We start from the raw sequence: 21,273 nt of genomic DNA, 5'->3' as shown, positions 1-21,273 counted from the left end.
CTCTTTTCCTCTCCCTCTGCCCCTGCCCCCCCAAATAAATAGATCTTTTAAAAGATGTAAAGTCCGTTAAATTTAAAAAAAAAAACCTTGAAATAAAATAAATGTCATGGAAATCCCAGCCCTTGTCCTACAGGTGAAGACAGCAGCGAGGCCTGAGCGTCTCCCTGAGGGCCAGTCATGACCTAGGCAAAACCAACCTGGTGGCTCACGTTTGCGAAACTTGGTGGCAGCTGGGCACCCCCTGAGGGCCTGCAAAGCTGGGGGCTGGGACATCCGCTCGAGGCCCTGGAAGGGGGGGCTGCAGCCGCAGCCACAAGGGCTGCACCCCATCCCAAGGCCAACCCTGGGGCGGCCAGCACTCACCTGGACACTGGACCCGCACAGCGGGGTCTGCAGGGGAGGTGGGCTGTATAGGATGCTGCCCGCTGGTGGGGGCTCATGCTGAGGAAACTCCCCGTCCATGGTGGGCCCCACTGCCAGCATCGGGTGGCTCCACGACCCAGGCCACGGGGGCGTCTATCTGGGCTTCTTGCTCCTCGGTGGTGGCATCATGACCTAGGGAGAGACGTGGCACATCCCGAGGTCACCCTGTGAGCCCCAACAGAAGAGGGCACACCCCCAGGGACAAGGGACAAGGGCGAGTGGGCTGAGGCCAGACCTGCACAGAGGGGGTAGGGTCAGGGCAGCGGGCTGCACAATCAGGAGGGAGGGTGGGAGCTGAGACTCCCCTAACATTGCAGTATTACAGGGCGCCCCTCTCAGTCCCCAGCCTCTTCCCAGGGGCTGTGCTAGGGTGGAAGGGGGCCTCTGTCTCAAGTGCGGCCTGAGCATGCTTGAGCAGCCTCTCGGCCTGGGCTCAGCCCACATGCGCCAAGCACTGGGAGGCCCCAACCCTTGCCTGACAGCCCCTCCTGGGGACTGGACTTCTGACCACAGGTCCCCCCCAGGCAGCAAGGGCCACACAGTGGGGCTCCTGGCCACAAGGAGCAGTACCCGGGGCAGAACGAAGATGAGCTTTGGGGACAGACCTCCAGGATGGCGGCAGCCCTTCCAGTGCGACTGAGCCGCTCCACCACATTCCCCCCTGCCGTCCACATGACCATCTCAGGCTGCCTGGCCCACCAAATAACAAATAACTCAGGCCCTGGGGGGCTGCTCCTGCCACACACGAAGAGAGCCATGGGTCCTGGTGCGAGCAGCAGAGGCTCAGCCGATCCCAAGGCCTGGCTTTGTGAGGCTGGGAGGCCAAGTCCAACCCAGCAGGCACCTCCAAGCTGAGGGCCGACCCTGTCCCTCTGTAGCCAAACTAGGCTCGCAGGAGGGTCTCTGGGCGAGTCGGGGCCAAGCTGAGCCAGGAAGGGGTAAAGACACACAGCATACCCGCCGAGAATGTCCCTGTTCTCAAAGGCAGGCAGAGCAGGCCCGGAAAATGCCAGAGGGGCTGAGAACAGATGCACAGGATTTCCCACACGATTTCCATCTGCCCCGTGGCCTGTGCCCTAGGCTCCCCTGGGCCCCGCCCACAGCCGCCAGGAGCCCAGACTCAGGCTGGCCCGCAGGCTCCTCAGGCAGGCTGTGGCTGAGGACGTTAATCACCAAGGGAGGCAGGAAGGGGAGGCAGCTGCCGCTCCCGGCCAAGCCCTGGATGAAGAAATCCTCGGGACTTCCAGTAACCACTGTCCGCACGCCGGCAGCTTATGCAATCCCTCAGGGGGTGGGGAGGGGCTGCCTTTACCCAGAGCTCCTGGCCAGAAAAGGGGCCACAGGCCTGAGGTCCAGCAAAGGGATGTGTCTGGGCCCTGAAGCCTTGCTGCTGCCCTGCTCGGCTGTGCGGGCTCACGGGCTCACACCTGCTGCTGGGACAGCACCTCCCCTGGCCTCGGTGGCCTCGGTGGCCCCGGCCTGCCCCTGCCCATGCCCTCCAGGCTCCTGCAGGCCGGGGCCAGTGGCACACAGCCTTAGAAGCCAAGAGTGGAAAATCCTGAGGTCTTCCTCGATAAACACACGGCTAATGGGTGATTCAGGGTCTCGGCCATTCCTTTGAAAGATTCTGGGGTCATGCAGATGGGGTCAAAACCCAGCTCAGCCTAACAACTGATCATTGTGCAACAACTCAGGGGCACCTTAGCTTCTCTGAGCCCCAGTTTTGCTCATCAGGAGAAATGGGATATTTGGAGGTCCATGGGCAAGGCTGGTCAGGCACTCAGCAGAGCTAAAGGCCTCTAAAATCCAGCGACCACTTAAGTGACCACTGCCTTCACGGAGGCCCCAGAAATTTCCTGGATTTGGGGGCTCCCTGCAAGGGGGCTCCGTTCCCAGCACCTGGAGAGATGAAAACACATGTCCACACAAAACCTGTCCACACATGTCCACACCGGCAGGAGTCGTAATAGCCAGAGAGCAGCCCGCGTCCACGCGTGGGTGAAAGGATGACCACAACGTGGTCTGTCTACACACGGGCACGTGATCGGCCGCGAGCAGGAGCCAGGCGCCCCACGCGCCGCCCCGGGGACGGACCCCGAGCCCACGACGCGCAGGGAGGGAGCCAGACACCGGAGGCCACGCGGGGTGAGTCCACGTGGGTGACACGTCCGGAACGGGCTCATCCGCGGACGGGAAGGGGGCCCGCGGGGGCCAACAGCCAGGTGACGGCCGATGGGGATAGGACTGCTTTTGGGCTGACGGAATGTTCTGGAATTACGTTGTGGTGATGTTTGTATAACACTAGGAATACAGTGAAAGACACTGAACTGTACACTTCAAAAGAGCAAAGTCTGCGTTGCATTAATCTCACTCCATGCCCACCACCACCCCATGCCCCCAGAGGCCACCCTACAGAGCCCCCCCCCCCAACAGCCAGGTCCAATGTCACCTCGTCGTCCCCCCGGCCAGAGCCTCCACAGGCTCAGGCTTCCTGTTCCCCATTCCCCCAAGGCACTGGGGCAGCCCCCCTTCTGTGTACCCTCAGGACGCCACCTGCCCGGCCCCTCGCTTTGCGGCCTCTGCTGACCTCCCCCACTCCACAGTGCTGCCCGTTGAGCCCTGCCTGAGCCCCCGAGCCCCCAAGCCTGAATGTGTCGTCCCTGGGAGCTTCCAGCTGCCTCAGGACCAACCCCAGTGGGTACCAGACGGGGTCTCAGGACACGGAGGGACGTAACTCAGACCGTGCCTTGCTGGGACAGAGCTCAGTGCCCGTGCAGAGGGACCAGGGTGTATTTTTAGAACATCCCACGACAGGTGAAGCGTGGGTGCTCACACAGGCCTGCGCTTCACAATCGTGGTTTACGTTCACACAATTTCCTTTTGAGATCAGGCTTTGAATGAGTCATTGTAAAAGAAAAAGAGCAAGGAATTAGTGGTCCAGATAAGACAACTGGGCAGTGCAGCATGGGAGAGGCCAAGGCCTGGGAGAGCCTGAGCCTGGACATACCCCTGGCCGGCAGGCACCTGCAGGAACCTGGCCTCTCTGCTGACCCCCACAGCCGTCAGCCCAGCTCTGCTGGCCCAGCCCCCCAAACATGGAGCAGGCTGTCCTGACCCCGCTGACCGCCCGGCCCGCCACTGCTCGGTCCCTCATCTGTACCCCGCCAGGCCAGGATGGGGCCGCCCCCGGAACTGCATCTCTGGGCAGCAGGGACTTGCTGGCCTCCCACTGGGCAGAGGATGGCAGCCTCTCTGGCCACCCTTCCACCTGGCTCTGAGGGAGGGTCCTGGGATCCAGGATGGGGCGGGGGGTGGGGGAGGCACACACAGAGGAGATGGCCGTGTGACCGCGGAGGCAGGCACGGGAGTGACGCGGCCGCACACCGAGGGATGCCTGGAGCCCCCAGGAGCTGGGAGAGCCAGGAAGGACCGTCCCCCGGAGCCCCCAGAGGGAGCGTGGCCCTGCCCCACCTCGACCTCCGACTTCTGGGCTCTGGGACGGGGAGAATGAAATCCTGTGGTTTAAGCAGCCCAGTGTGTGGACAGTTGTTAAGGCCACCCCAGGCCTTGGACTAGGACTGGAGAGGAGGCAAACCCCAGCTGGAGCCACCCCAACCCTCAGCCCAAATCCCTGTGACCCCTGGGGGCCGGGAGCACTGCTGACCAGGAGCTGCGGGCGAGGCTGGCACCAAGCACATGACCTCGGATTTCCACAGAGTTCCCAGGAGGCATGTGGAACGCAGCAGCTCTGGGATGCCAAAGACAGGCAGGGGCCCTAGCCCCCTGTGCACAGGTCAGGCAGGGCGGGAAGGGGGAGCCCCTCCATCTCGGACAAGAACAAGGTGGGCGCACCCAGAATCCCCATTTGAGAGCACAGCCGCCCAAGGGTTGGATTTCCAGCTCTGTTCTCAATGTAGTGAAAAGTGGCCTGCAGGACCCCAGAGGGCCCCCACAGACCCGCCCCCAGGAGCGGTGTCTCAACTGATGGGGCTCTTGCAAAACCCCCCATCCAGCTGGGACATAAAGGAAGTACCATTCTGGGGACAGGCATGGGGGCAGGGGGACACTGTAGGCCACGGCACAGGTGGTCGCCACGCTGGGCTGGGCAGGGAGACCCCATGTTTCTTCCACACCAGAGACCTCAGCTGTGGCCTGGCCCAGTCAACACATGGCTGAATGCAAGACCAGTAAGCTGACGGTGAGCAGAGGTGGCCCTGGTAGGAGGACCACCACACGGCCCATTACCCCAGCCCGACCCCCGAGAGCTTCTAGAAGTGGCAGAACTGGACCACGTGGGGGACACCCAGAGGGCCCTGCACACCACCCCAGGAGCCGAGTGCAGGGACAGGCACGTGCCTAAGACAGACCCAGACCCCGCAAACACAACAGGTGCTAGTGCTCTCATACACGGCGGAACAGGGAAGCAGAACCAATCCCAGATGGATTCGACCGAGGGAGTGGTAGCAACCCCCGGGAAAACACGGGGAGCCTGCAGCTGGGCTCTGGAGACAGATCTGGGGTCGCCTGTGGCTCGCTGTCTGCCTCTGGCAGCCGTGGGCCCACAGACCCATCCGCTTGTCCAGGAGAGACCAGCCGCCGTGACGGCCCCATGACGGGCAGGGCAGAATGACACTCCAGCAGCCCTATGGTGAGGCGGGTGCTTGAGCAGGCCACCCTGGAGTTGAGGGCATGCCAGAGGCGTGCAGCCCCAGGGGGCCAGTCACTGCATCCTGCCACCAGCCCCAAGGGCACAGCTTCGGGGGCACGTGGCCCAGAGGAGATGGGGACCAGAACATGGAGCTTCCTCAGTCGCAGCTGGGGGCACTCGAGCCTGGGTCTCGGGGGTCCACGGGCCCTCCCACGTCCAGATTTAGTTCAGCCTTAGCAGGGAGAGCCGAGTGGTTTCCCAAGGGGGCGGTGCCGACCCGCCTGCCCACTGGCAGGGACAGGGTCCCAGCTGCTGCACCTGCTAACCCACCCTCAGTGGTGGCAGACCTTAAACTTCTGCCCACACCAACACTTCCTACAGGCGCTGAGCACCTTCCACGTGGCTTCTTCTGGGAAGTGTCTACTCGGGTCTTGTGTTTACTCACGGTTTTTAAAAGGCATTATATACACTGAGCTTGTGGTCTCCGCTGACACCCACGTCTTCTTCCCCTGAGCAGGTTTGGGCCAAATCCTACTGGCCCCAGACATCCTGGTCCTTTGACACCAATGTGCCCTACTCTGTCTGTCTATGCAGAGGGTGGTCTGTCCCTGCGGGGGCTTGCTGCCATTCCCTGCTTGCTGTTGGGCTTGCTTCAGGCTGGCTGGCATGCCACGTCTCTCTGCCTAGCCCCTCAGAGAGCCCTGAGCAGGAGAGGGGCTACCGCCACCCATGGCTGGGCACACCAGTCCTAGGTGAGCAGCCTGACCAATCAGCATCCCTCTCAGCCTCCTTTAGTCCAGCCTGGTAGCAAGAACATCACAAGGGACCTTTGCCCAAACCCAAAGAGCAGCTGGTATCCTGCAGGAGGAGGAAGACTCCTCCCGGCTCCGGGCTGGCCTTGGGCACAGCAACTGTGCTAGACAGTCTCACATGCTCCATCCCTAGAGAACACCAGCACTGGGCTGGACCCTGTGCCCACTGCTGGGAAGAAGCCAGAGGCCCCCACGTTGCAGTAGTGGGTACCCCAAGACCTGCTAACAGAGCCTGGATCCGTTTCTGTTTCTCCCGTGGCAGATGACCACAACTCAGCAGCTCACAGCGGCACCCCTGAACTGTCTCACATCCCACAGAACAGGGGTCCAGGCTGGCTTGCCACCCCTGCTCTGGGCCTCACAAGGCCTGGGCTTCATGCCGGGTGCTCTGCGGAGAGTCTACCTCCAGCTCATGCAGCTGTCAGCAGGACAGAAGGTCCGTGTCCTTGTCACCGGCCACAGACACAGAGGCCCACTCAGGCTTTAAGTCTCTCACTCCCCTTCGGTCTCCAGTGGAGAAAGTTCTCTGCTTTTGAGGACCTTGTGAGGATGCTGGGCCCCTGGGGAGTCCGGGGTCACCCCCATCTCAGGGGTCTTGAAGGACCTGGTCTCGGGGACCATCACTGAGCCGCCCGCAGAACTCAGGTAGTGCGTAGTGCATAAGCGGACCAGCAGGCAGCAAGCCTGGCCCTGCCTCCCCCACACTAACAGGTTCTGGGAAACAGAAGCCCCCAGCAAGCCCTTCTCAGGGGAGCTTCCCCAAGGCCTCAGAGGAGTCAGGTGGGGGTGGGCCCAGCTGGGGCAGCACGGCCTCCACTATGCAGGAATGTGGCCCAGGGCGTCCAGATGGGCTGGTTCTTCAAGAGAAGTGGCAGATCTAGATTTGGGGGTGGCAGCCCCTGATTTCTCCAAGTTGGCAATCCAGCCATCACGTCCACACCCTCCCTGCATGCGGCGCCTTCCTCCAGGTTCCCACGATGCTGGCAGTGGGGCCACCTCGCCCCCCACCCCCACCTCGTGACAACCTAGAACCCTTTCCAAGGCTGTTCCTGAAAGCCTCTCGACAGCGACCTGGGGGCCCATTCCGTCTGAGCCCCAACCTCAGAACAGTGAGCCGAGCTCCTGGAGGGCCAGAATCTGATGAAAACCCCCTGAAAATGCCCCTGGCCAGCTCGTGTTTGCCTGAACGACACCAGGAGAGGCGCCAATGGCAAGCGCCAAGCTCAGAACCACGCTGGGACCAGGCGGGGGAAGGAGGGGGTCCTATACGCCCACTTTACAGCTTCCAGGGCAGGTGGCCAAGGAGGACAATCCAGACACCCTGAAGCCGTCCCAATAAGCACCTGGTGCCTGTGCAGACCCTGCACAAACCTGGCCACAGACAGATCCGGATGCCTGTGGTGCCCCAGCAGGGGAGACAGGGGTTTGAACAGGCCAAAGACCCCACCTTCCCAGCTCCACACCCGACTCTGGCAAGTGCATCGGGGGTGGGGGGGGGGAGCTTTTCCTCAGTCTACCTCACGTACGGAGGAAGACACCTTCTCGCTCTGGCTAGACTCTGGGCTGCAGGTTGGGGGTGGGACACCGGCCACTCCTAGCACCCCTGGGCCACCCCGGGGGCAGGGATGTTTGCCCCACCTGGTGAGTCAGTGCCATAAAAGTTTACCGCCCGTTGCAGCCCTGCAGCCGGACCCGCCCCTTCCTCCTGCCACCCCAGTACCCTGTGTCAGTGGCCTCTGACCCTCTGGGCGGTGACTACAAGGAAACAGGGGTGACCTGCTTCCCAGAACGTGGCATACATGGATCTTGAAACACAGCAGGACTTGGAATGAGGGCAAGGAAGGCCTCTTTCAGTTTCACTCGGGGATTTGTTCCTAAGGTGACAGAGGCTGATCCTGACGGGGAATCTGGGCGTCGACTCTCAGCGCCACCCAACAAGGAAGGACACAGCATCCGCAGCAGTTAGCAGCCCAGGGGGCATGTTCTGGAAGGCATGGGAACCTTGGGAACTGTGCGCCCAGAGTGCCAGCGGGTCAGGAGACCCTTCCTATAAATGGTGGTGGCGCCCCTGCTGTGGGGCTCCAGGGGCGGGAAACTTGGGAGGGGTCTGCAGGCACCCAGCTCTGAGGGGGTACCTGAGATGCACAGACAGACCACAAGCCCCCAGGGAGGTAATGAGGCCAAACACTTCCCCCATCACACAGCAGGGGCCAAATAAATGCCCTTCCCCGACAAGCGCCTTGTTGGCTTCCCTAGGCCATCGCCCTGTCCAGCACGCTGTGGACAGCATGGGAGGGGGCCACCGCTGCAGCTGACCGAGGAGGTGGGACCATCTGGCATGAAGTCACTGGGGTCACCTGGCCTCATGGGGGGGGTCCCCAGGCAATCAGGGCCCACCCAAGGCACCCCAACCCCAGAATTCCAAACGCCCCCAGGACTACTTCTTACAGAACATCCTCCACATCCACCCATGGCAGTGGTTTGGGGCAGAGCTGGAGCTTGGTGAGGGGCTCCCAGCCCCCACACAATGGGAGGATGGCACTTCCTCTGTCCTTCTCCCGGGGCCAGAAGATGCCTGACAACCGAGCAGTGCCTGGATGAGCCGGCAGCAGAGGGCCATGCTCGGGACCCACTCCCAGACATCCGCTCACCCCCAAGCCACAGCACATGGGCATCAGAGCGGCAAGGACAGGCCCTGCCTTTTTTTAAACGCTTTCTTATTTTGTGAAGGCACAATCCACAAACCATACACTTCACATATTTAGAGTACACAACTCAGTGGTTTTCAGTACATTCAGAGTTGTGCAACCATCATCTCTACCTAGCGCCAGAACATTCCATCAGCTCAAAAGAAACCCCGTCCCCATCAGCTGTCACTCCCCAGCCCCGGCCCCCATGAGCACCCTTCCCGTCCGCGGATGAGCCTGTTCTGGACGTGTCACACGTGGACTCACACCTTGTGTGGCCTTCTGTGTCTGGTTCCCTCCCTGAGCGTCGAGTTTGGAGGTCCATCCATGTGGTAGTACATAAGCAAATGACAAGTCTTATCTCTGCCTCCTCTGGGGGACTGACAAGCCAGAACAGCAGGCAATGGGGCCTGAGCATCAGAAATCACAGTCTTCGCCCTCACCCAAGTCACCCGCCTGGCAGCAAGGGAAGCAGGGGACCTGCGGGCTAGCTGTCCCCAAGGGCAGGAAGATGAAGGAAGTTTGCACGGCAGGAGCGGGGGAGAGCTGTTCCAAGGGACGGGGAGTGGGGTCCACTCAGGGGAGAGGCACGCCACAGACACCAGGACTCGAGGTTGCACTCAGGTCCGGGCAGAACAGGAGGCAGGCCAGGCCTGGAACGGTCTGGGTGACCACGCTCTCTGGCTCCCTGGGGCTCTGCTGTGTACCCAGCCGCCCCCGCCCCCCGCCCCGCCGATTGACCACATGGCCCCTGGCTGCGGAAATATGGCTGAGACAGTCCAAACCTGTGTGTGACAAATCCCGCACACGTGATGCACATGTACACACAAAGGCACATGCAGCACAGGAGAGCTCACTCACACGTACGTGCATATGAACACAGCGCATGGAGGCAAGAGCAGACAGACACGCACATGCATGTTCACGTGACACACACATTCACGTGGACACCCTCCCATGTGGGTGCACACACTGCATATGTGTATGCACAAAACAGGTGCTTTTGCACACACACGTCCACATGTGGACACCCTGAGACCGCCTCCCCACTCTGCATGTCAGCCCCGCAGTGTGTTTACACTTTTAGATGACGGTACCCCCCACCACCGCATTCAGCACTGGAGAACAAGCAGATCCCCACCCCCGCCCTGCAGCCCTAAAGGCCTCTTATCCAGAGGAGGCCATCCTGGGAGGGAGGCGGCCTCTGGGGACTAGACACAGTTGCCTCTTTATTCCCGGCCGAGCTCGCTCGGTCAGCGTTTCCGGCCTGGCCCTTGCTGGAGGGGCCTCTGACACTTTGCTAGAACTAAGCTGGGCCAGCCTGAGCTGGTCTTGCCCCAGCAGGGGCCAGGCCGCAGAGTATGGGGAGCCAGCCTCGGTGTCCCTCCAGGTCTGGGCAGTGACTGAACCAAGGTCACACAGCCGGAGGGCTCTGGCTCTGGGCTGCCTTGCTCTTTGGGCTTGCTCCACCCCACCCTGGACTTCAAAGGAACTACCTCCTCTGCACTCCGACAGGCTCTCCTGGAAATCCGGTCCCCTACCCCTCTGCCAAAACACAGATGTCCCCACACAACACACACACCACACACACACACACACACCACAGCACGCACACACACACACAGCACACACACACAGCACACACACACCACACACACACAGCGCACACACACACACACCACACACACACAGCACACACACAACACACACACACCACACACAGCACACACACAACACACACACACAGCACACACACACACAGCACACACACACAGCACACACACACACACAGCACACACACACCACACACACACAGCGCACACACACACACAGCACACACACACAGCACACACACACCACACACAGCACACACACAAACACACACACACCGCACACCACACACACACCGCACACACACCCCCACACACACCACACACACACACACACAATACACACACACAACACACACACAACACACACACACACACCACACACACAACACACACACACAGCACACACACACCACGCACACACACAATACACACACACAACACACACACACACAACACACACACACACCACACACACACAGCACACACACACAGCACACACACACACCACGCACACACACACACACCACACACACACAGCACACACACACAGCACACACACCACGCACACATACAGCACACACACACACAATACACACACACAACACACACACACACACAACACACACACACACCACACACACCCACACCACACACCGCACACACACAGACACCACACACACCACACCCACACCACACACACCCACACACACACAGCACACACACAGCACACACACACACCACGCACACACACACCACACACACACAACACACACACAGCACACACACAGCACACACCACACACACACAGCACACACACACCACATACACAGAGCACACACACAACACACACACAGCACACACACACACACACAGCACACACACACAGCACACACACACCACACACAGCACACACAGCACACACACACAGCGCACACACAAACACACACACCACACACACACCGCACACCACACACACACACACACCCACACACACCCCCACACACACCACACACACACACACACATACCCCCACACACACCCTGCACACACACAGACACCACAGACACCACACACACACACCACACACCCACACACACACACCACACACCGCACACACACACAGACACCACACACACCGCACACACCACACACCCACACACACACAGCACACACACAGCACACACACACCACGCACACACACACCACACACACACACCCACACACACACAACACACACACACCCACACACACACACCACACACACACAGCACACACACACCACGCACACACACACACAGCACACACACCACGCACACATACAGCACACACACACACAATACACACACACAACACACACACACCACACACACACACAGCACACACACACCACGCACACACACACACACAATACACACACACAACACACACACACAACACACACACACACACACCACACACACACACCGGGCAGGTGCTGGCTCAGGCAGGTATGAACAGATGTCTGCTCCAATCCTCAGAATTAAACAAAAGCGCCCTCCCGCCCTCTGAAATCCCAGCATGCCTCCCCCTACTCCCCACGGTGGCCTGTCCCAGGTCGGCACCCTGCACTTCCGGGGCTCCTCGGGGGTCTGTCGGGTGCCTGGCTGCGTCTTCCCCACCATGTGGGGCCCTGGGGCCACTCACGGACCCTGCCTTCCCTGGCCCACCCACCCGGTGCCCAGAGTTCATAGTCTTGAGTTCTCTCTGAGGACTCCGGAGATGGATGTCCTAGAGGGACTGTGGTCCAGAGCAGAAAGCTCTGAGCAGCCATCACCCACCTCTGGGGTCTCCCCCGGGAAAATCCAGGGGGCTTGGGAAGAAAGAACACAGACAATGGGCCCCAGGTCTCGGCCTCCAAGACAGGGACGCTCAGACACCCTGCTCACAAGCGCCCCCCACAGCCAGGCAAGCAGGGAAAAGTGAAGCGCAGGGTCAGGTCCAGCCCTCTCCACCGGCCCGCCTGGGGGAAGGGCCAGGCCTCCCATCCCAACCAAGGCTGGCCTCAGAACGTCTCTGGGGTATCGTGCCTTTGACAGGTGGCCGTCTTTCTTCCCTCCAGGGTCTGCAGCCCCCAGGGCCCCAGCCCCATCTTCCTTGAGTCTCTCCAAAGCATCTGCAGGGAAGATCCAGCATGCCCGGCAGCAGCTAGAGTCCTTCAATACCAGCCCCGAGCCATGCCGTGGAACACTCACCCCCCCCAAACTGCCAGCAATCTTCACCTTGGCCAGCTTCGGGGCCAACACCCTCCGTATGGGGCGCAAATACACGGCACAACCTAGCCCGGCTGGGCGGTGGACGGGCAGGAAGGACATTCAGAGCAGCTGGGACTAACGTCCATTCTGGGAAGCAGAAGCTGGGATGCCCCCGACACACTTCTTACAGACTCTGATGCTCTTCCTTTTCATTCCACTCATAACGTTATGCAGACAGACACCCCACCGCCTCCCAGGAGCTCCTCCCTGGCTGTCCACAGCCCTGCTCCCTGACTCCAGACCCACCAGCCACCCGCTCCACGGGCCTGGGGGCGGGCATCGCCGCCCCCGCCCCCACCCCCACCCCCACGGGCGGCCCTCTGCATCTCTGCGGCCGAGGCCACGTCTGCCCTGCTCCTCTCCTCGCGCCCCCGCCCCGACACCAGGTTCCCACGCAGGCACAAGGCAGCACTCGCACCCAACGTGCTCGGCGGACTCCGTCCACACCGGGACGGCTCCCATCCCAAAGCTGCGGGGATCAGGAGTGTCTGCCCCTCCCGGAGCGCTGCTGGCCGCAGCCCGGGCACAGAAGCCAGGAGAGGAGGAAAGGGCAGGAATCGCCAAGGAGCCTGGGGTCAGGAGCCGCCGGAAAGGAAGGGGCCGGGGCCCCGGAGGTGGAGGGTCACCAGAAGGGAGGGGTCGGGGAACCACGGAGCAGCGGTGACGGGGGCGTCACACACGGCGCCGGACGGCCACCGAGAAGTGCGGGGGCAAGGGTCACCAAAGAAGTAACGCTCGGGGGTCACCAGGCGCGCAGGCTCGGGGTCACCGGGCGGGAGGGGTCAGGGAGTCACTCCCGAGATCCCCCCCATTAGCGGGGGGGTTACGGAAGGCGGAGGGAAGGAAAGGGTGGGAGGGCGCAGCGGCGGGTGGGGTCAGGGTTCACGTGGAGGAGGGTCGGCGGGGGTCGCCGAGGAGGGCGAGCTCGGGGCTCCCGGCGGAGGGCGGAGGGCGGGGTCGGGGGGGGGGTCGCACAGGAGGGCGGGGTCAAGGCTCGCGGCGCGGGGCGGGGTCGGGGGTCGCCGGGGAAGGCGGGGATACGCCGCCGCGCTCCCTCCGCCCGCGTCCCCGGAACCCCGGCACCCCCCGGCCCGGGGCGCGGGCGGCCGCGGCGGGCCAGGGCCCGAACCGGCCGGGGCGCGCGGCTCGGGCCGGGCGGGGGCGGCGGAGTCGCAGCGAGCGTCGGGCCGGACGCGCCTCACCTCCGACCTGGGTCCGGCCGGGCGCGGAGCCCGCGGCGCCTCCGTCTCTCCGAGCTTCGCCTCAGCCGCGCTCACTTCCGGGTTTCGGGCGCCATCTTGGGGGCCCCGCTCACTTCCGGTCATGCCGCGGGGCGGGGTCTCTGGTGGGCGGGGGCGGGGCGGAGGCCTGACGCCCTCCCGAGGGACGGGGGCTCAGTGGGCCACGGGTTCGCATCCCAACCCTGCCAGTTTCTTTTGAGACCCTGGCACGTAGCTTACTTGCGAGCCTCAGTTTCCTCCTCTGCCAACGTGAAGGTCGAGTTGAGTCTGGCCCACCTCCAGGCCCACCCCACCCGTGCACTCTCACGCCTGACCTTTAGGCCGCTGGGGTTCTCGCATAACCCAGATCTTAGCTCTGAAGCCCGCCTCCTCAGATCCTCCCTCGAAACCCTCTGAAACGGCGCCGCCCCGTCGTTCTCTCCCTTAACTGCCTCTCCACCAATAGGTGTCTGCTTGTTAATCTGTCTCCACCCCAGTAGGAGTTCTGGGACCTAGGGGACCCCCTGACCATGGAACCCAGCGCATGGGAGGGGGCGTCTGGTGAGGCCCAAGAGCCAACCCAAGAGAGAGGGGCTTCCTCTCAGGCCGGGCCGGGGGGGGGGGGGGGGGATCCGGGTTGCTCCCCAGCTGGCTCCCTCCCCATTAGGGCTTCCCAGGGCCTGATGCAAATGAGGCTGGGATTTGCCGCACTGCCAGGAAGAGGGTAGGACTGGTGTTTGGCACAGACAGTAGATTTCCTGTGACTTGAACCCATTGGATCCACCGTGGGGTGGGCCAGGCCTGTTCAGGCAGATCCAGTCTGGGAGGCACCACCCCTTCCCTCTGGGTTTTCAGTAGTGAAAGCACTGTGACCATGTCCCCGCCTCACCACCAGCCCCCTGAAACGAGAGGTTACCTCTCCATGTGCTTGTTTGCTTATTCAGTGAACTCTGAGCCTGGCCTTGGGCTGGACACAGCTGGGGACCCAAAGGACTCAGTTCTCAGGCCTGCCCTCAGGAAGCTCCCAGTCTAGGGGAGACAGAGCCAGGACCAGATAGTCCCATCTGCCAGATCAGGCCTGGGGCTCAGGGAGGGGTGAAGTCTCTGCCTAATGAATTATGGAGGAGGTGGGTATTGAAGCTGGGGCTTTGAAGTTCAAGTAGGAGTTTGCCAGATAGACACGTGTAGGAAGAACAGTCCAGGCAAATAAAAGCAGTTCACAGACCTGTAAGGGTATGTAAAGGAGATGAATATGTTTAAAGCCTGTTTGCCCCACAAAAGCCAAGCCAGGGACTCCCTGTAGCCAAACCTGCAAGCACAAGGGAGCAGATGGGGAAACTGAGGCCCAGAGAGGAGAAATGATTTATTCAGAATGAGCTTTGCTTCGGTATCTGTAGTTTTTGGCAATTTGGGCTCTAGCCTTGACTTTGAAACTATTTTTCATAGCTAATGAAGATAAGCCATATTGAGCAATACAGTTAGGATTCAAAAGCACGAATAAGCTGACATGGGGGATAGATGGCTTCCGGTGGCATTTTCCCATTTCCTGTCACAGAGGACAAGCCACATAACTTGTGGCGCCCAGGGAGAAATGAAAACGGAGAGCCCCTCATTCAAAAAGTATTCAGAATGTCAATATGGCGACAGCAGAGCCCCTGGGTGCGGGGCCTGGGCGAGGCCCTGAGTCACACACCCACGAAGCCAGCCCTGTTCCACCGTGACCTTCCTAGGTGGGGACCGCTATTACCTGTGTTTGGCTGGTGGGCGAACGGCACTGCAGAGTCGTTGAGTAGCTGGCACAGGGTCACGGAGCTGCAGGGAGGCATGGACTCGACCTCTGCCACGTCCACCTAGAGAAACCACAAGGTCTCTATGGGTAATTTTGCCTGAGATGGGGGCAGTTTGCCCAGGCCGGGGTGGGTCCAGCCATCTCAACAGGGAGCAATCTGCCAAGTCTGGGGATGTCTAGGGAATTAGTCAGATTCGGGGATTTCCAGGGAATTGCAAGAGGCGGCCTGGGAGAGCAGAAGGGACACAGCTCCAGAGCTGGAGGCCCAGACTAGGGAGCAGCTTGGCTGATGCGCTGTGTGACCCCCAGAGAGTTACATAACCTCTTTGTGCCTCCCTTTCCCCACCTGTAAAATGGGAGTGGGTATGGTAATAGTAGCTACCTTCTAGGTTACTGAGAAAGCAAAATGAACAAGCGCCTCGTATCTGGCTGTTATGAGTATTTCCAGATGAACTTCTGGATCTTTCCTCAGAAAAGTCCACAGAGTCACCTGAGTGAGTGTTGAATGAGATGATAATCATGAAGAAGGCTGAGGCTGGAGAGGAGGGATTTTTTATAAGGAGATGAAAGGCAGGGATGGGGGCCCTGGGCAGCCCCAGCTCTCTGGCTCAGGCTGCAGAAGGACTCCCTTTGAGGGTGGGGACGTGCCCTGCTGGTCAGATGTGCCCCACATCCCCTCCTCTGCTGGGGACCAGGCTCACGGAAGGCCGGAGGTCTGTCTGGAGGAGGGTCAGAGAGCCTCCCCCAAGCCCTCCCTCTGTCCCGGTACCACGCGGGGACCCCCTAAACCTCCCCCAGGCATTTTGACCAGACTTGAGAAAGTAGGGCCACCAGGTAAAGTGCAGGGCACCCAGTTATATTCGAATTCCAGGTAGACGAAGAACAATATTTTAGTGTTTAAGTATGTCCCAGGTGAGATCTGGGATCTACTTACACTAAAGAAGTAGCGTCTGTGTATTTAAAATCCACATCTAACTGGAAGTCCCGTGTTTTTCTTGGCGAGATCGGGCAACCCAATGTGGGGAGACCACAGGCAGAAATGGGGTCCCAGAGCCAGGCCAGGACCCCTCTCTGCACCTCAGTGCTCTCACTTGCCAAAAGGGCACGGCCATGGGACCGAGCACGGGGAGCCGCAGAGGTGCGCTCACCGTGCGCGCATCAACTCTTGCTGTAATCGTTTTGAACAGCAGAAAACTTCAGGCAGACCCGAAAGTCAGGCCCCCTGGGGGCTTCCCTGTGGGTCGAGGGGGAGATTCTTGGGCTACCCCTCAGTTTCCCCATCTGGGGAAAGACTGAGGAGACCCCTGACCTCAGTTTCCCTCCTGGGAAGCACTCCAGGGCTATGCCCCTCCTACAGCCTGGGAGACTGAGGCAGGCGGAGGGCTCAGCCAGGGAGGAGGAGTGGGGGCCGCCTGCCGGTTCCAGCAGAGACCCTCCAACCTGGGCAGGTGAGGTGGGGCAGGTGGGCCCGGCCTGGTGCTGCCCTGCAAGTGGGGGCGGGGATGGAGCTGCTTCCTGTTTCTCCACATTCTGGAAAGCCCCGGCTTTCCCCAGCAGTGGGAGCACCTCCCTGCCTGCCTCCCAGCTCTGGGTCCCTCACCACTTCTCCTTTCTGTACCCACTTCCCCTGGCTGCCCCCCAGCCCCCGTGGCTCTGCTCCCGCCTCCCCTCTTCAATCCCTTCTCCCGAGCCCTCGTTTCTCTCCCCCTCCAGCCCTTCCCAGGGTGTAGAAAGGGGAACGGAGTCAGGGACAGGAACATGCCTGTACCTCCGGCTCCATCACTTTCTGTCTCTGCCCCCAGGTCTCTCCCTCTGTCTCACCCTCTATCTCTGCCTCCCGCTTGCCCAGCTGTCTTCCCCAGCGGACCCCACCCTGTCCAGCCCCCTCCCTGAAGCCAGGCCCACCCACCACTGCCCCACGTGTCCTCAGGCAGCTCTGGCCGGCTGGCTCCAGGGCCCCACGGCTCCCTTGTCCCCATCCTGAACCTGCCTGTGCCCAGAAGAGGATCTGGCCCAGCCCAACCAGGGCGGCCTCTGAGCCACGACACTGCAGGGAACAGCAAACCTGTCCAGTGGGTTTGAGGTCCGCCCCAGACAGGATTTCCCACCTCTGCGCTGGGGCTGGGACACCCCGGCTGCAGGGGTTAAATGTAATCCCTGAGCAAGCTCTTCCCACCTCCCCCAGGTTACCAGGTTGTGGAACAGGCAGGAAAGAGAAGGAAGATCAGCAGTCCACCCCATGGGGGAAGGACCATCAGGGAGAGGGCACAGCATGCGCAGGGGGCCAGGGCAGCAAGGGCAGTGAGACTGGGAAGGGGGGACTGGGCCGAGGCGGGGCCTGCAAAGCTAGGGCACGGCCCTTATCCTGGGGGCAGAGGGAAGCCGCTGAAGGCTGTGGAGCAATGGAGTGGTGCGGTCTGGGGCAGGGGAGTGGGGGCTGGAGTTTGCTCCATCAGCCTGCATGTGCTGGATGGGGTGGGACGGAGGGGCCCCATCTCAAGCTCATCTGGTGGCAAGACAGAGGTCTGAGGGGGCTCAGCTGCTGCCCGGAAGCCAAACAAAGGAGCCGGACTTTGAATTTCTTTCTGTCAAGGGGCTGCAGTGAGCCAGGCTTGAGCTGGAGAAGAGTTGGGGGTCCTCACCCGGTACCCACCCCCAACCCCAAGTCAGAGGGGGACTTGGCTTGGCGTTATCCCCAGAGTAATGGGGAGCCGTGGAGGATGTGGAGCCCCCCAGAGATGCCGCTGGGGCAGGGCGGGCCTAGAAGGGGCTGCAGGTGAGTGCAGGAGGGAAGCGGGAACGTGGGGGGTGGGCAGGGAGGAAGGTGGTGATGCATTTGTCAGGCACCTGGGGGGGGGGGGGAGCAGAGAGCAGGGCATGCCCGGTGATACTCCCAGCCACAGTATGGACACTAGGACACCCTGCCCAGTGAGGGTCTGAGCAGCTAGATGAAACCCCCGCCCCCACCCCACCCTGCCCGTCCTTCCTGCTTAGTGCCAGCCCTGGGCTCTGATGTCACCTGTGCTGGGACTTCCGGAACCTTCACCTTGGATCTGCCCTGCCCTGAAGGGAAACTCCGGGGCAGCTGGGGCCTGGCTGACTCACATCCAGGTCCCACATACACCACAGGGGCTAGGCTCCCGAGGGATGAGGGCTGTCAGGGGCATTTGGAGAACTTCATGGGACCCCACCACCCTCCACCCCCACTGGGGCTTGGGACGAAGCCAGAATCCCCAGCCCTAAGGCAGACGTCCCCATCAGAATCTGCAGGGCAATCTGGGTTCTAACAGGTGAGAATCTGGGGGGGAGTTATTGGAGCTGGTCTAGGTTCATCCACCTCTGCTGGTCATCTCCTGCCCCACGGGCAGAGGGGAGCTTTAGCTGTAGAGCACCGGAGATAAGACTTCCCGGGTTCAGATCTTGGCTCTGCCGCCCAGTGGCTATTTAATCGCTCCGTGCCTCAGTTTCCCCATCTATAAAATGGGGATAACCGTAGTACCTCCCTTGGAGGGTTTTTGTGAGAATTTGGCAAGAGCCACTTGAGCAGGGCGTGGGGTATGGTGAGGACTTTATAGTAAAAAATGTTTAAAGAAAACAAAACACTTCTTTTTTCTTTTATTTATTCATTCATTTATTTATTTATTTTTATTTTTAAATGTTTTATTTATTTATTCATGAGAGTCAGAGAGAGGCAGAGGCAGAGGAAGAAGCAGACTTCCCACTGAGCAGGGAGCCCGATGTGGGACTCAATCCCAGGACCCTGGGATCATGACCTGAGCCGAAGGCAGACACTTAACCATCTGAGCCACCCAGGCGCCCCGAAAACAAAACACTTCTTGGTGGCATGGTTCATAATGGCCAAGAAGTGCAAACAGATGATACACACACGGTCCCCCACACATGGGAGCATCCCTTGGCCACGGACAGGAGCCAGGCGCCCACATGCACTGCCCCAGGGATGGACCCTGAGCCCACGACGCTCAGGGAGGGAACCAGACACAGAAGGCCACACGGGGTGTGAGTCCACGTGGGTGACACGTCCAGAACAGGCTCATCTGCGGACGGGAAGGGGGCCCATGGGAGCGGGGGCTGGGGCGAGGGTTGGGGAGTGACGGCTGATGGGGACTTGATGTTTCAGGGACGATGGAATGTTCTGGAACCGGGGAGCTGGTGGCTGCACAGCTCTGTGCTTGCACTCAAAGCGATTGAACTGTATCATTGAAAATGCCTGATTTTATGTGAATTTCACCAGAAGAACAAGAAGACAATCGGGGGGGTGCCTGGCCAGCTCAGTCCACGGAGCATGCGACTCTTGATCTTGGGCTCATGAGTTTGAGACCCTCATTGGGCGTAGAGTTTACTTAAAATAAAAAAAAAAAAAAAACCTTGAAAACAAAAAGGCAATCGCCGCCGACAGTCAGAGGGGTGATAGATTTCACAGCAGGCTCAGCCTTGCTCCCTCGAGCCACAAACACGCTGGTGGGTCTGTCGCGGCTCAGTGCGCAAACAGTTCTGTGGCCATTGACCCAGCAGCTGTGTGGACAACAGGGGTCCCTGAGAGGACCGGATGAGAAGGGCATCTGGCCTCTGTGGTCTTCCTCCAAACCCGCCCCACCCCCCCGGTCTAACCCAGAGAACCACATTGCACAAACTCCATTCAGGAGATATTTTAAAAAACACCTAATGTCAACACTGGCCAGTCTTCAAAATCAGGGCAAGTCCGGTAAACTATCACATCCCAGAGGGGCCTAAGGAGATGTGACAACTGAGTGTCGTGTGGGATCCCAGTGGGGTCCTGGGGCAGAAAAGGGACATCAGGGAGAACTACAGAAATCTTAAACAAACAGAGGAGATTAGTTACTAGCATATGGATGACAAATGTCCCACACTAAGATGAGAGGTTCTCAGCGAGGGGAAGGGTGCCAGGCACACAAGGGTCCTCCACGCAACCTTTGCAGCTTGCCTACGGTTCTAAAATTAAGCCGATAACAAATTAAAGCATGGGCCCTGACCCCTGTCCTTCCCCCATGCTATTGCTCCTGCATGGAGGAGCCCACCCAGGGCCAGCTGTCTGCACATCCATGTCCAAAACCCCCTGCATGAATGTCTTCTCTCCCAGATTGGTTAGAATCTTTTGGTTGCAAGTGACAGAAACTGCAACTGAAACTAGCTTTTTTTTTTTTTTATTTTGTAAATGGGAATTTTTTTGCTCATGGAACTGAAAGATCCAGGGATAGATCTAACTCGGGGTTCTCCCCATCAGCACTGCTGACATTTGGAGACAAATGTTTCTTTGCATCAAGCAACCATCCTGGGCACTGGGGGGCTGGGGGGGAGACTGAGCAGCATCCCTGGCCCACACCACCTCCATGCCAGGAGCTCCCCCAGGGTGACAAGCACAGGTATCCCCAAACATCGCCTGGTATCCCCTGGGGGGGCAGTGTCACCCATCCCCCGGATGAGACCCATTGATCTGACTGCTTTCAGGCTTGGCTAGATCCAAGACCTTCAAAGAGTGTCACCAACCTCTGTCTAGCACCTCTTGGCTCCTTCACATGGGCCTCTGGAGAGCAGCTGAAAGCTTGGACAAGATGGTGTAGCTGCTTGGAGAGGTCTGCAGGCCAAGTCCAGCCTGTCACCCTTCTTTATATACGCAGCATGGCACTGAAACAGACTTTTATGTGGTTCTTTTTTAAGGTTTTATTTATTTGACAGAGAGAGAGAGAGAGCACGCACAAGTAGGGGGAGGGGCAGAGGGAGAGGGAGAAGCAGGCTCCCAGCTGAGCAGGG

The 21,273-nt window shown here is 60.2% G+C and overlaps 1 protein-coding gene and 1 long non-coding RNA gene across 3 annotated transcripts in view; one reads left to right on the top strand and one right to left on the bottom strand.

Moving 5' to 3' along the window:
* SBNO2 (strawberry notch homolog 2) overlaps positions 1–13,787 on the bottom strand; it is a 49,590-nt gene extending 35,803 nt beyond the window's left edge. Inside the window, exons 1-2 of the mRNA XM_028126265.2 lie at positions 13,677–13,787; positions 364–555 (exon numbers count right to left, since the gene is read on the bottom strand). Of these exons, the coding sequence (XP_027982066.1) occupies positions 364–483 (120 nt within the window). The 5' untranslated portion in view covers positions 484–555; positions 13,677–13,787. The remainder of the gene's footprint in view (positions 1–363; positions 556–13,676) is intronic.
* LOC114226127 (uncharacterized) lies at positions 12,817–20,123 on the top strand. 2 transcript variants are annotated; one of them, XR_015766847.1, is made up of 3 exons: positions 12,817–13,048; positions 18,077–18,259; positions 19,622–20,123. It is a non-coding gene; the product is annotated as an uncharacterized LOC114226127 (long non-coding RNA). The 2 variants fall into 2 exon arrangements; XR_015766846.1 differs by lacking the exon at positions 12,817–13,048 and adding an exon at positions 14,370–15,560.
* Positions 20,124–21,273: the final 1,150 nt, after the last annotated feature.

This window comes from Eumetopias jubatus, unplaced genomic scaffold (assembly GCF_037043125.1).
Source record: "Eumetopias jubatus isolate StellerSeaLion01/CBP00866 unplaced genomic scaffold, mEumJub1_p1.0 scaffold_1, whole genome shotgun sequence".
NCBI lineage: Eukaryota > Metazoa > Chordata > Mammalia > Carnivora > Otariidae > Eumetopias > Eumetopias jubatus.
The sequence above is the reverse complement of the archived record's forward strand: the minus strand, read 5'-3'. Positions and strand labels throughout refer to the sequence as shown.